Genomic DNA, 14,580 nt, shown 5'->3' on the forward strand with positions numbered 1-14,580 from the left:
ATGTTTAGCATTTTGAAACGATCCAAGGATACCCTGACGTTTCAGTAGGGAAGAGTCTGGATCTCAAAGTCTTTGTGGTAGAATGCAGAATGAAGAAGGGTAGCTGCAGATTTTCAAGATGTTAACCCCAGAGGCGTCATTGTCTACAGCCTAGGGAAGGAGAGAAATGACAAAGCATCGAGGGCTTCCATACCTTCAAGCCTGGGTATCCCCTCTGCTTGCAAGATGTTTGCTCTGTGTCACATCCGTAATGGCTCTGAGCAACTCCGTAGAAAACAGGTGGCATCAGGGGTGTGCTGGTGCTGGGGAGGGGGTTGGGGGGGAGATGGGAACTCCATGGTTGGTAACTGAGCCGAGTTCTGTGTGCTATGCTTTGTACAGCTTCCAAAGCCCCTCAACCGTGATCAGACCACAGAGGCACCCAGAACAGCATGTTCACTCGGTTTGGAGTAACCTTGCCTTCTGGCTTCCCGGGAGAGTTTACAGGCCCGAGATAGCCAGAGAAGAGAGCCGCCGAGTCTGTGCCCCTGCCTTACTCCTTCCTGGTCTGTGCCCACAACCCTCACTCCTTCCTGGACCTTTACCTCCAATGCTGCAGAGACATGCGTTCTGGGCTCTGGAGCAGCCCTCGGGGAAATCAGTGTATCTGCAGGGAGAAAAAAGACCATCCAAAAAAGATTTTTGACTTGACAGAAGAATTCATAACAGCTCCTTTAAACGGTCACCTATATTTGAGGCTCTTCATCATGATTTGGCTCTTAAAAACAAAGTCATTTTTAAAATATTTTCAGACTCCTCCTTTATGTAAAACTTTGGAATATCTGTATCCATAGAGGAATAGTATCCCAAGAAGATAGAGTAAATTACTGGCGGGTAGATCCCCTGCAGTGGACAACTTTGTAACACGAAGGGGACCAAATTACCTGAAGCAAAGCTACTCCCTTGTCTCACAGTTTATCATGATGGCTTCTTAAAAACTTAGGGGCATTTTATTTTGCTTCGGACTCCTGTGTATTTTATGTTCCTCTTCTTCGGGCAGCGTGGTCTAGCACTAAGATTGCAGTACTAATGATATCCTTGATTATATGTTGTTTCGGATTATTGACCGAACGTTCGCAAGTTGTATAGCTTTCTCCTCTCTGTGTATTGAAATTATTGAGGTAGAGCTAGGAATCTGGGTCCTGAGTTTCCAGTTTTACTTTACCCAGTGTGTCAAGTTGCAGGAAAAGTAGGACACATTCAAAAGAGTCCCAGGCAATGTGATGCCAGGTTACAGATGCCTCCCTGATCCTCACAGTTACATAACTGGGCGTCAGTATATCGAACCAAAATACTGACCAGCTCACCACTACCCCCTCTAGGAAAGGAATCTAGCCCGTGAGCATCTCACTCTGGGCAAGTCACCTTTCCCTTCCTTTCTGCTGCTTTTCATTGTCACTTAGGAAACCCCTCAGAGAAAATTTAACTTACATTTTTGCATTTATTTTTAGAGAATGTATTTCCTTCTGTAAATTCCACAGCACTATGTTCTCTAGTAACCTCCTGCAAATAGTGTCTGTTTTCCAACTTTAGGGAAGTTGAGTCAGGTGCTTTTATTCTAAGTGGCCATTATCAGAAATTCTCTTTCACTATTGATCTGGAAACTACCAGCCTCCTCTAAGCTAAGACTCAACACTCACCAACCTAAGGAAGTGAGCGGGTTTTGTGACTTTGGCAATTTGGAGGATTATTTTGTTTTCTTAAGACTTTAGAAATAATTTCATAAAAATGAACAACCAGTACTTTCTTTGGCCAAATGTTGAGATTTTATAGGTATTGATTTAAGTGAATTGAATAAATTTAAGTGCTTACAGGAAAACTAGCAGCCAAATGTGACTTAGATGAATGGTGTGAGTCTGTCCCCTTAGATTCATGACTTGGCAGTGATTCAAAAATAGGGTTCCGAAATTCACCACTGATTTGCAAGAGCCCTTAATAAGGAATAAAGAATATGCAATGGAATATTAGTCAGCCATCAAAAGGAGGAAGTCCTACCATTTACGAGAACATGGATCGACCTCAAAGGCTTTATGCTAAATGAAATAAGTCAGACAGACAAAGATAAATACTATCTGATCTCACTTACATGTGGAATCTAAAAAATAAAAAAGAAAATAACTGAAACTGAATTTATGGAAGAAGAAATCAGACTTGTTGTTACTAGAAGTAGGTGGTAGGGGAGGGGAAATTGGAGAAAGGCGGTCAAGAGGTATGAACTTCCAATCACAAGAGAAACAGTTCCTAGGGTTGCGAAGTACACAGCTAGCGCTGTTGTGTGGTACCCAGGAGAACTTCGGAGCGTAGATCCCAAGAGTTGTCATCACAAGAAGAAAAATTTTTCCCTTTCTTATTTTCTTCTTTCTTTTCCTTTTATTGTATCTGTATGAGAAAATGGATGTTCGGGGAACCTCTTCTTATCATATGTAAATCAAACTATCATGCAGTACGTGGTACGCTGACACAGTGAGGCATGTCAATGATTTCTCCGTAAAACTGGAAAAAACAAAATGGGGCCTCAGTTAACGCAGGAGCAGCAGCGTGGAACCAGGAAGGAACATGCCTTCCTTGGCCACTTCCTTCAGGCTTCAAAGGGCTCAGCTCATCCCATCAGGGCAGCAAGCTTGCTAGAGGCTGCCTCCTACATGCCAGTAATTTGCAAACTGAAACCTTAACTTAGTATCCTTATGAATCTGACTACCATGATTATAACCCTAACCTTCAAATGTGCCTGAAGTGGGCTTTTTTTTTTTTTCCAGGCAAATACATTAGTAGACTGTGTAAAGTACCTAATCTTTGATTCTAACCCCAGGAATATCCTTCTTAGAAACATTCTGATCTGCATGTTTTTAATTCCCTCCTCTTCCTGCTTCTCTGTTTTGTGAATGTGCTGCGATTTGCACATTCAGTTCAATTAGTTCAAGGGTCTCTTCTCAGTCATGGACCTTGATGGCTCTCTTAAGGGTACCTCCATCCTCTTCTTGTTCTGCTCACCAGCAACTGCATTTATTTTTTTTAATTTTAATTTTAAATTTTTTAAATTTAATTTATTTTTTAAAATATTTTATTTATTTATTTGACAGAGAGAGAGAGAGAGAGAGATCACAAGTAGGCAGAGAGGCAGGCAGAGAGAGAGGGGGGAAGCAGGCTCCCTGCTGAGCAGAAAGCCTGATGCGGGGCTCAATCCCAGGACTCTGAGATCATGACCTGAGCCGAAGGCAGAGGGTTAACCCACTGAGCCACCCAGGCACCTCCAGCAACTACATTTAAAACTCCAGCCTTGCTTAGAGAACATGTGCATAGACAAAGCATTTCATCTCATCAAAACTTTGGTTTTCTTATCTATAAAATGAAGGAGTCATAATAAATTATTTCATAGGTTCCCTCTGCCTCTAGAAGTTAACATGTGTTTCCAGGACTTTCTGTTCATTCTGATAGTAAATGAGACCCTCTCATAGCATAGCTATTCATGCTTGCACCCAAAACAACACAGTAGCACATTAACTTGGGCTGTTGACTAGTCCTTTTCCAGCTCACCTTTTTAAAGTTTGTATGTACGAGTGTATTTATTTACTGATTTAAGAGTGCTGGGGAAAGGGAGAGGGAGAGAAGGTCAAGCAGACTCCCCACTAAGCATGGAGCCCTGATGCATGGGGCTCGACACAGGGCTCCATCTCACACGAGCTCTGAGATCACGATCTGAGCCGAAACTTACTAACTTAACTAAGAGTCAGATGCTTAACTAACTGAGCCACTCAGGCGCCCCATCCAATTCACCTTTTCAAATAAATTTTCCTTTAGCTTTTTAATTACTGAAGGATTTTGGATTTTTGAAATGTGATGGCCATCTCTCTATATGGCTTCTCCAAGTTGATCTTCCCCATTTATAAATCTCTCGGAAAGATACAGTTCTCCAGATGCTCGGGTTTTTTGTCTTGACCTACTTGCCGTGGTTTAAAAATCACGTGGCTTTAAAGTAATGCTTTTTTACCCCCCTTTCTAGATCTTTAATTTGAATGGGCCATGCGATTTCTATGCTAAAACGTTTTCTCTACTTTTTCATTGCAGCATCATCTTCAGATTTTCCTTCTCGCTTAATACTATAACTCCTTCATTTCTTCTTTGGCCCTGCTCTTGGCCCTTCAAATGTCATCTTCTTTTTACCTTTACTTGTGTTTTTCACCAGTCTCTTACCATGCTTTACAACCTCAAACTCTATGTCGAATGATAGGGCTAAGTTTAGGCTCAGAGATCCCATTCAGTCTCCTTACCTTTAACATTGCTTCATGCTTTCAGGGTAACTAGGTCAGTGTAGATGTCCCATGCCTGAAATGAGGAGTAGCGCCTGGCTTGTAGTAGACATTCAGAAAGTATTTGTAAGTGAGAGAGAGTCTCTCGTAATCCCATGAACATCCATGAACCAGGAAGTGATAAGACACTTAAAAACCAAGAAAGGCCAGCCGGCTTAGGGCTTTAGACCAGATTTTGTCAAAGATCTTGCTAAAATAGGATGGACGGGAGCCTTTTCTTCATGACTACAGGGAATATTTGTAAAGGCATAAGGGAGAACCTGGCCAAATTAGTCACAAGGATTTAGTAAAGGGTAAAAAGCTAAAGTGCTAATTTCTTAACCCAGAAGCCTTGTTTTCCTAACATGTGAAAGCATGATCTTCCTCAGCTAGAAGGTTCTCTGTTATAGTTTTTTTTAAATCTGCCAGGAAATATACATATTAGACAGCTAAGGAATAATTGCTGGGTGAACAAATGAGTGGACGAAATGAATGTGTCTAACACAAATGTGAAGGCATTGAATCTGAACAGATAGCACAAGTGAAGAGAAAACGCGTGAGAATTGGAATCCTGGCTACTCACCTCCCTGGCTGTGTGATCTGAGATATGTGTCCTAACTTCTCTGAGTGTCTGTTTCCTGTTCTACAAAATGGGAATACGTATATTTATACCACCAGATTTCATTGAGGGACATTGTAATAAACACAAAGCTGTGTTTACTGCATCCCACAGGTGTCCTCTCCTTGAGGCCTGGGTGAAGGGATTGCCATCAGAGCTCAGTTCTGTGGCCCTAAAAAAACTGGTTTGTTTGGCTTATATGGATAGAGTAAATTCTGTAACTAATGACACTTTCCTTTATGCATTAGCTTCTGGAGAACTTGGAGTTAGATTTTCAGCTTCCTTCTAGCAAAATGTGCAGTTTTAACTCTGAATTTGGAGGAGTAAAGCTCCTCTCTGTCATTATCTTATTTTTGCCCATACTTATTTCTTCTTAACAATTGAACTGATTTTGGGGTGCCTGGGTGGCTGTCAGTTAAGTGTTTGTCTTTAGTTCAGGTCATGATCCCAGGGTCCTGGAATGGAGCCTAGCATCAGGGGCTCCCTGCTCAGTGGGGAGCCCCTTTCTTCCTCTCCCTCTACCCCTCCCTCCTGCTTATGCTCTCTCTCTCTCTCAAATAAAATATCTTTTGCAAAGTTATATCAAAAAACAAAAAATTTCATATGATTTTATTCATTTAATTCTTATGGATGTAATTTTGTAACCTGACTCAAATTGTTTTGGGGACAGGGCTTGGTGGGACGGGGGTAGGTGGAGGATGGATGGGAGGAGAGGTTGAAAATAGAAAAAAGGAGAAGGGAGACAGAGAAAAACAGACAAAAAAAGGAAAGGGAGTGAAGATGGCAAGAAGTCAGCTAGCTTTGTCTGTCCTCAAGGGTCCCCATGCTATGTAACTGATGTTTGCTTGTACCCTTAAGTTCTACACAGTTTTACCTTCAGAAAATCCAGGGAAACTTTTAATTTTTTTATTTTTATTTTTTAAAATATTTTTATTTATTTATTTATTTATTTTTTAAAAGACTTTATTTATTTGTTTGACAAAGAGAGATCACAAGTAGGCAGAGAGGCAGACAAAGAGGGAGAGAGGAGGAAGCAGGCTCCCTGCTGAGCAGAGAGCCCGATGCGGGGCTCTATCCTAGGACCCTGAGATCATGACCTGAGCTGAAGGCAGAGGCTTAACCCACTGAGCCACCCAGGTGCCCCCCAGGGAAACTTTTTAGATACATAAGGTAAATAATAAAATTTTCATGGATAATAAAACATATTTGTAGAGGAGTTGAAATAGCAACAGTATCTAATTCTCTGACTTTCAAATCCTGCTCCCTTGGGTTCCCACAGGTGCATACGGTGACAAGAAGAGGGCTAGTGGCAGCAAGGGGACATTTGGGATTTTTCAACCAAAGCCTCTCAGAGTTGTTCTTTTTCACTTGTTCACTTTTATCTACATGTAAAGCTTCTGTTAAAAAAGGATTTGGGGGGAAATAAAAGTTTGAAGCCTCTGATAAAGGTACATGACAGAATAGTTTGTGGATAAGAGATGTGGATTTGCAAAATTGAGCACAAGGCATTCTTGGCCTCTAGGTGTAAGTGTTAAAACTGTTGTTTTCTGTGGTTGCTGGTTGCCACTGAGAGCAAACACAGCCTAGAGAATGCTGTGACTATACAGAAAAGGAAATTCGTTTAAAACAATATCCTGCAACAAACGTAGTAAGATGGTTTTAAAAATCAGTAACTTCACTAAAATGCTCAAATTTTAATTCCATGTAAAAAATGCCCCGTCATCCACACTACCACCCCACTCACTCATCCTCTCCCCACCAGGAAATCCTGTAAACTTTAGCGGAACTCCCGATTTGAAGTACCTGGTGGGAATTAGCCAGGGGCATGGGGAATAGAATCCATGCTCCGTTTCATTCTTTTTCTACCCACTAGGGGGCAGCAATAAAGCACAGGGAAAGCGGAATAACTCCAGCCCTAGCATTAACTTTTCTCAGCAAGACTAGCCTTTCTGAAAAAAGAACACCTAAAAAGTCCCTCAGATTCCCATATATGAGTTATTAGAGGGTCAGGTTCCCTTCCTCCTTCTCTAAATATTTAGAGAACTTGGAAAACTCTCTTTGAAGTTATAAAAGTTATCTGTTGGCTTGGCCCAACATAATTATTTTTGATGTGAACATGACGCCACCTCTAAAAAAGACATTTATGTAAAAGTTAAGTGTTACAGTTGTGTATTACCATGTAACACACTATTCCAAGACTTGGTGACTTAAAGCAGCAATGATTTATTCTGTTGACTGAGCACTGCTAGATGATTTTTCTGCTCCATGTCATTTGACTGGGACTGTGGACATCCAGGGTCTTGAATCAGGTGGAACATCTAAAATGAGCCACTCCAGGGATGCCTGAGTGGCTCAGTTGGTTAAGCATCTGCCTTCGACTCAGGTTATGATCCCAGAGTCCTGGGGTCGAGTCCCATATCGGGCTCCTTGTTCAGTGGGAAGCCTGTTTCTTCCTCTGCCTCTGCCTGCTACTCCCCTACTTGTGCTCACTCGCTCGCTCTCTCCCTCTCTCTTACAAATAAATAAAATCTTCAAAAGATAAAATAAAATAAACTGACCTACTCTGGGGCATGGCACTTGATGCTGGCTGTCAGCTGGGAGCCCAGCAGGGACCAAATCACCCAGCCATTGGCTTCTTCATGTGACTTGCACATCTCATAGCTTGGCACTTGGTTTCCAAGAGGGAACATCCTAAGAATGGACATTCCAAAAGGAAGGAACCAGAAGTTTCCAGTCCCAGACATGGCTTCTGCTGCCTTCTCAGTGGTCAAAGCAGACACAGGATCAGCCCAGATTCAAGGGGAGAGAAATCAGCTTCAGCTCCTGATGTGAGGAGCAGTCTATATACACAGGTAGAGGAGAAAGTGGTGAGAGGCAATTGGAGACCACCACATGGAGGGTTGAAAATAAGGCGATTTCTTACCTATTGGAAAGATTGTTATAAATCATGAGGGATGCAGAGGGATATTTCTTCATTTAATAAGTGGAGATTGCTGCTTAATGTGGTACTTTAAGAACTAAGATGCACAGAAGTCATTCCTTATGTTCTTTTTCTTCTCCAGATCTGTTCCCTCAAGCAATAAAAATGGCCAGAGGATCAGTGTCCGACGAAGAAATGATGGAGCTCAGAGAGGCTTTTGCCAAAGTTGGTAAGTAGACCAGGCAGCTCACATCCCATAATTCTCCTCTTTACTGAGTGGCTTCAGGAGAGAGTTGATGAAATGGTAACATAAGCAAAATGGTACAGGTGGAAAGAATACAGTGGTATTGGCCAGAGGAGCTGGGGGAACCTCATTTTGAAAGGTCTACTTTAAGAAAATTACTTTCTCTATCAAAACATGGAATGGACCCCTTGACACCTACAGCTCTTCTCCTGTTTTTATCTTGTCTGCTTTCTTTGGTTTCCTCTGTTTTTCTACTATTCCATAGTTTTTCTTTGTATCTCTAAGTTTGTGATTTATTTTCCCATCTGTTCCTACAAAAGTCTCTTTGGATTCTGCTTCCAGAATCTCTGTTGTGACATGGTGACCCATGGAAGTTGAAAGTAACATGAATGCCCCTCTCTCATAGAAACTCGTGAGACTTAGCTCTTGCCTGGGGTCGGGCTGGGGCCGCTGAATGATTGCCTCTGCAGCACACGCCCCTCCCATCTCACCTTTCCCTCACCTCTTCATCCTGGTCCCCGAATTGCCCTGAAACTTCAGGTGGTCGCTTGCCTTGCAGACACCGACGGCAACGGGTACATCAGCTGCAATGAGCTGAATGACTTGTTCAAGGCTGCTTGCTTGCCTCTGCCTGGGTACAGAGTGAGAGAAATCACAGAAAACCTGATGGCTACAGGTGACCTAGACCAGGATGGGAGGATCAGCTTTGATGAGTTCATCAAGGTGAGTACGATGCAGAATACCAGGAGATGCATTTGACACCTGGGACTTCCACTGGAAAAAATATCCAGAAATACATTCCCACCCTCCTTGCTTCAATGTTCCGTGTTCTTCGCTTTATGGCTTTCTTGACCACAGATTGGTGGGTTTCTAAACGTACATTACATCTTGGCAGGTTTTTCATGGCCTAAAAAGCACAGAGGTTGCCAAGACCTTTAGAAAGGCGATCAACAAGAAGGAAGGGATCTGTGCAATCGGTGGCACGTCGGAGCAGTCTAGTGTTGGCACCCAGCACTCCTATTCAGGTAGGTCGCCCCCGTGGGTGCGGAAGTGGGGTGGGTGCTGGCAGAGTCCAATACCAAATAATCTTAATAAAATTTTAAAAAAATACATGAAGGCTGTCAGAATTCCTTTGTCAATGTCAGGCATAAAATGAATGGCTTAGGCTTCTATGTCCTCCAAACCTTGTCATTCTTCTCAGTGCCTGCTGACTGGTCCCCCCAAAATTGTGTTTTCACTGATCTGGAAGGAAGTTGCATATTTCTGCTGAAGGCTGCCATCCAACAGCCTTAATGGAAACTCAAAGTTCAGATGGGATAGTCATCCAACAAATCCCAAGTTGAGTTCTTCAAAACATTAGCTGGTCTTAAAGATACGTTCATGGTTAAGGACGGTCTGTAATTGCGGAGACAGCGTTTAACCTTTGACTTCCGAAGACAGAAATTATATGAATATACATGTTGAATCTTCAAGACAGTGATGCACTGTGGAGTGCTTCCCAAACTTTTGTGACTCAGGATTCTTCTGAATGATGCTGTTGTTTTCAGTGACACACAATTTGGGAGACAATTGTGCTGGGCTGTAAGGCATAACTTGAGGTTTTAGTTAAACTTCCAAAATCAACTTTTGGCAGCTTTACTGATAGGAAAGAAAGTGTATAGGACAAAAGATTGTATTTCATAGCAATTTCACTGTAATTATATAAAGAAACTCAGAGATATTATAGGAATTATCTGTGATTATCCCTCATTTAAATTGGCTGGGCTATCAGCAGCCTGAGTTTTGTCCTATAAGCATGAGATCACATTCATATGTAAATTGTATCTACAGGGGTGCCTGTGTCGCTTAAGCCTCTGCTCAGGTCATGATTTCAGGGTCCCCCCCTCCACCCCTGCATTCTGCTCTCTGCTCAGCAGGGAGCCTGCTTTCCCCCTCTCTGCCTGCCTCTCTGCCTACTTGTGATCTCTCTCCTGTGTCAAATAAATAAATAAAATCTTTTAAAAAAATTGTATCTGCATAGAAATAAAATATATCTTTATTACTTATATATATAGTTTTATATGATAGTTATGTATGATATATATAATTTCTCCATCTGCCTGCCATATATTTCATGACTTGGAGTGAACAGAGATTCTGTGCCTATTCCCCAAGTCATCCGAGATTTTCTAATGTCAAAAAATAGAAGATGATAGGACCAGGTAATATCTCAATGTCTTTCCATGGGGGCAGTTGTGCTTATGTCAGATTTTCACTTTGCAGATAAGTCATTTTTATCATTTACTTGCAGAGGAAGAGAAGTACGCCTTCGTCAACTGGATCAACAAAGCCCTGGAGAATGACCCCGACTGTCGGCACGTTATTCCGATGGATCCGAACACAAATGATCTCTTCAGTGCTGTTGGGGATGGCATTGTCCTTTGGTAAATAATGGAATTTTGGGGAATACCAATGATTCATTGGGTTTATTCTAGACCAGCTTCCTTTGGTACTCAGGGGGACCCAAAATGCTTTCCAGACTTTTACTTGGCAGGTCCTTGGAAAGCAAACTAATTTCAAAAGCAACTTATAATGAGAAACTTAAAACTGTTATTACTTGGTTGGAGGAGAGGGATGGGCAGCATAGAGACAAATATGTACAGATAACGATGCAATAATACAAGGCCCAAAGCAATTGTTTTTGAAATTATATACCACTTGGCTTGATCTGAACATGACCTACCCCCCAAAATAGATAGTTTGATAATAGCAGCATGACCACTGAAGAAACCCAATGCAAGTCCTTAAGCAAAAGGACTTTTGAGGGGGTTCATAAAAACATGCAATGCAAATGCTGGGACCCCTGGCAAAGAGGAATGTTTTCAGTCTGTGGAAGACCTCAACACACAGATGGTCATGACGGTGTCTTTGAAATGCTTCTGTAGCTCTGGCTTTAGCAGCTTCTGATACCGCTGTCACACATGTGGTTAGTGAAAAGGCTTGAAATGCCCAGTCTCCGATGGGCGCAGGAATTGAAGGGAAGGATGGATGGACAAGACTTAGAACCCCATCTTCCCTGCTCTGAGTAGAACAGCTCTGCTTTTGGTATTTTACTTATTAGAGTGCACACAGATATTTCATTTTAAAAACTTTCAACTGCCAAAAAGGAAAAAAAAAAAAAAAGACATAAAAGAATATAGCCTCAGGATCAAGTTCTAATTCCTTAGGTTGGCATCCAGTGCACTCCATCATCTTTCCTCAATACCCTTCTAGTTTTATCTCCAGGGACCACCCATGACTCAGGTACCCAGCCCAGGCTACTGAGTGAATTGCTCTGTGAACAATGAAGACATCTACAACCATACTTACTCTCCCCCATCCCCATCCTGCTCATAACTGCAACTATGGCTTTGCCTTTTATTTTTTATTTTTTTTTAAAGATTTTATTTATTTATTTGACAGACAGAGATCACAAGTAGACAGAGAGGCAGGCAGGGCGGAGGGGGGGAATGGGGGGGGAGCAGGCTCCCTGCTGAGCAGAGAGCCCGATGCGGGGCTCAATCCCAGGACCCTGGGATCACGACCTGAGCCGAAGGCAGAGGCTTAACCCACTGAGCCACCGAGGCGCCCCTGCCTTTTATTTTTAAGAATACCCTTCTACATCTTCTTCTTCTATAGAAATCCTTTGACTCTAATAGTTTCTGGTCTATTCCAGTCCCCCAGGGGTCTTTTGGATTCTCAAAGCACATATTCGTAGTACTCTGGAAGCCATTATAATGCTCTTCTGTTGGATCCTTATGGATCCTTCATGTCCATATATTTTGTCTCTTTAATTGCACCATCAGCTTTTCAAGAGCAAGGTTACCTTCTGCTTGCTAAAGTCACCCCTCCCTCCTGCCATCTCCCACGGCTTCTATTTCACCAACAGTTTCAGATTTTTTAAATAATGACTTAAGAGTTTGTTTTGCCTGAATTGCAATAAAGTGTCTTTTATTTAAATATATGTATATACACACACACACTACAAAGTTACAGAAATGCATCTTTAAAGAACACCAAAGAAAAGGTAGTTGCTTAAAAAATTGTGAGGAAAAAGTGTTAATGCTGATTTCTCATTAAAAACAAGTAGCCAGGGTGCTTGGGTGGTTCTGTTGGATAACCGACTGCCTTCTGTTCAGGTCACGATCCTGGGGTCACAGGATCGAGCCCCACACTGGGCTCCCTGCTCAGCGGGGAGTCTGCTTTTCCCTGGGACCCTCCTTCCTCTCATGTCTCTTTCTGTCTTTCAAATAAATAAATAAAAATCTTTAAACAAAAAACAAATAACCACAGTCAAGTTTACTATTCTTTGAATTTGTTGTGGGTTCTTTGGATTTGCTTTTTCAACTTCCTTTCTTTAAATAAGATGGAGGTGACCTAAGGAAATTTATTTTTGATGTCCCAAGAGGTTACACCAATGCTAAATGAGTGAAAGTAGTTTTTTATAAATAAAAATTGCTTGCTTTAGACATTTGATCAATATATTAGGCACTTACGTGGATGATACTTCCCAAGCACTGATACAACAGTGACTACAGCAGGATATAAAATATTTTATCATCCACTTGGTTAACAGCATAGAGTTCCACCAGGTGTCAGAGAGAAATTCAGACATTATATCAGCTCAGAAGTGTACAGGTAGTCATTTATATTAGTATATATATAGTCATTTATATACAATTTTCACAGCTGAGAAAGTAAAGTATTTATGGAGGATTTACCTTGGTTTTCTACCCAGAATTTCCTAATATGCTAAGGACACCAGGATGATTTTGCAGCCTCTTACATGCATGAATAAAGTTGGGTCTTTATTTCCTGCCTCAACATATTAGTGTGATTTCAGTAACATTGACATTTCTCATAGAGAGTTTGAATCTCATCAAAATTGCATAACTGATGTTTTATCTAAACACTGGACCACACAGATTATATTGCTGCCTTATTCGGTGATAGTATTGCTAGAATTTAAATTCAGTGTCACTGGACTCTGTTATTCCAAGGCCAGCTTTCTTTAATTTAATTGTTTCTTTTTTTTTCCCCCCAGTAAAATGATCAACCTGTCAGTGCCAGACACAATTGATGAAAGGACAATCAACAAAAAGAAACTCACCCCCTTCACCATTCAGGTATGCCTTCTCTCTGTTACTAAGCTATAAGAGTGTGCTTGGAATGAATGAGCCCTGGAAAGGAGGAGCCAGTCTTCCCCAGGTGCTCGGACATTAATCCCAAACTCGGCTCTGCAGCTGGTGATTTGTCATGACTCATGAGGACAGAGGGAGACAGTTGTATCTTTTATTAATAGAACAGGGGACCTGGGCTGGGGAATGTTGGTGGGATGTTAGTAGTTGGGGGGGGGCATTCTTTGTTTGTTTTGGCCACTTATGAATAAAATTCATGTTGGCTAAAGTTTTAATTCCACTTTCCCTAGCAATTTATCTTCGAGCCGATGCCAAATCCACAGCGTGTTAGCTGAAAAGATCAGCCTTTCTAAGAAGTGAGGGGGCGACAAACAGGAAGACCTCTAGGAGCCCACGGTGGTACTGGCCACAGCCACCAGTGTGATAAATATAACTTGGTTTTATGCCTTCAATTTGTTGATTAACTGGAACAGTAACCAGTAGTAAGTAAGCTGTATTTCTGTGTAATGTTCCAGTGTTTCAACACTATTGTAATTCCCTTGCTCAGAAAGCATGTCTCACTCCTTAAATCATGAACAGTATATTATGCTGTTTGGTTGTAAGCAGTACTGTGTACTTTTAAAATGGAAGTGGTAACCAAAGTGAGGACAATGATTAAACCTATATGAATGCACTTCATGTTAAATTTCATCTTGATGTCGTGTTTTAGTATTGGCCATAAATAGGAAGAAGATTTTTCATTCATCATTTGAGCTCTACACTAGGGCAAAACCCACTTTTCTTTTCTTTTCTATTTAAAAAAAAAAATTTTTTTTTATTTATTTGGCAGAGAGATCACAGGCAGAGAGGCAGGCAGAGAAAGAGGGAGAACCAGGCTCCTTGCTGAGCAGAGAACCCTATGAGGGGCTCAATCCCAGGACCCTGAGATCATGACCTGAGCTGAAGGCAGAGGCTTAACCCACTGAGCCACTCAGTCACCCCAATGCCACTTTTCTTTTATTTATCTATCTATCTATTTATTTATTTATTTATATTTTAAAAATTTCTTTTCAGTGTTCCAGAATTCATTGTTTATGCACCACACCCAGTGCTCCATGCAATACATGCCCTCCATAATTCCCACCACCAGGCTCCCCCAACCTCCCAGCCCCTGGCCCTCCAAAACACTCAGATTGTTTTTCAGAGTCCATAGTCTCTCATGGTTTGTCTCCCCCTCCAATTTCCCCTAACTCCCCAACTCCCTTCTTCTCTCCATCTCCCCATGTCCTCTGTGTTATTTCTTATGCTCCACAAATAAGTGAAACCATATGACTCTC

General features: G+C 41.7%; 1 protein-coding gene across 2 annotated transcripts in view; it reads left to right on the forward strand.

Moving 5' to 3' along the window:
- Positions 1 to 14,580, forward strand: part of LCP1 (lymphocyte cytosolic protein 1) — an 84,857-nt gene that overhangs the window by 43,277 nt on the left and 27,000 nt on the right. For both annotated transcript variants that reach the window (XM_059378039.1, XM_059378038.1), the window contains exons 2-6: positions 8,007 to 8,093; positions 8,668 to 8,831; positions 9,004 to 9,133; positions 10,399 to 10,531; positions 13,171 to 13,252. In XM_059378039.1, coding sequence (XP_059234022.1) covers positions 8,030 to 8,093; positions 8,668 to 8,831; positions 9,004 to 9,133; positions 10,399 to 10,531; positions 13,171 to 13,252 — 573 coding nt within the window. In that variant the 5' untranslated portion in view covers positions 8,007 to 8,029. The remainder of the gene's footprint in view (positions 1 to 8,006; positions 8,094 to 8,667; positions 8,832 to 9,003; positions 9,134 to 10,398; positions 10,532 to 13,170; positions 13,253 to 14,580) is intronic.

This window comes from Mustela nigripes, chromosome 15 (assembly GCF_022355385.1).
Source record: "Mustela nigripes isolate SB6536 chromosome 15, MUSNIG.SB6536, whole genome shotgun sequence".
Lineage (NCBI taxonomy): Eukaryota > Metazoa > Chordata > Mammalia > Carnivora > Mustelidae > Mustela > Mustela nigripes.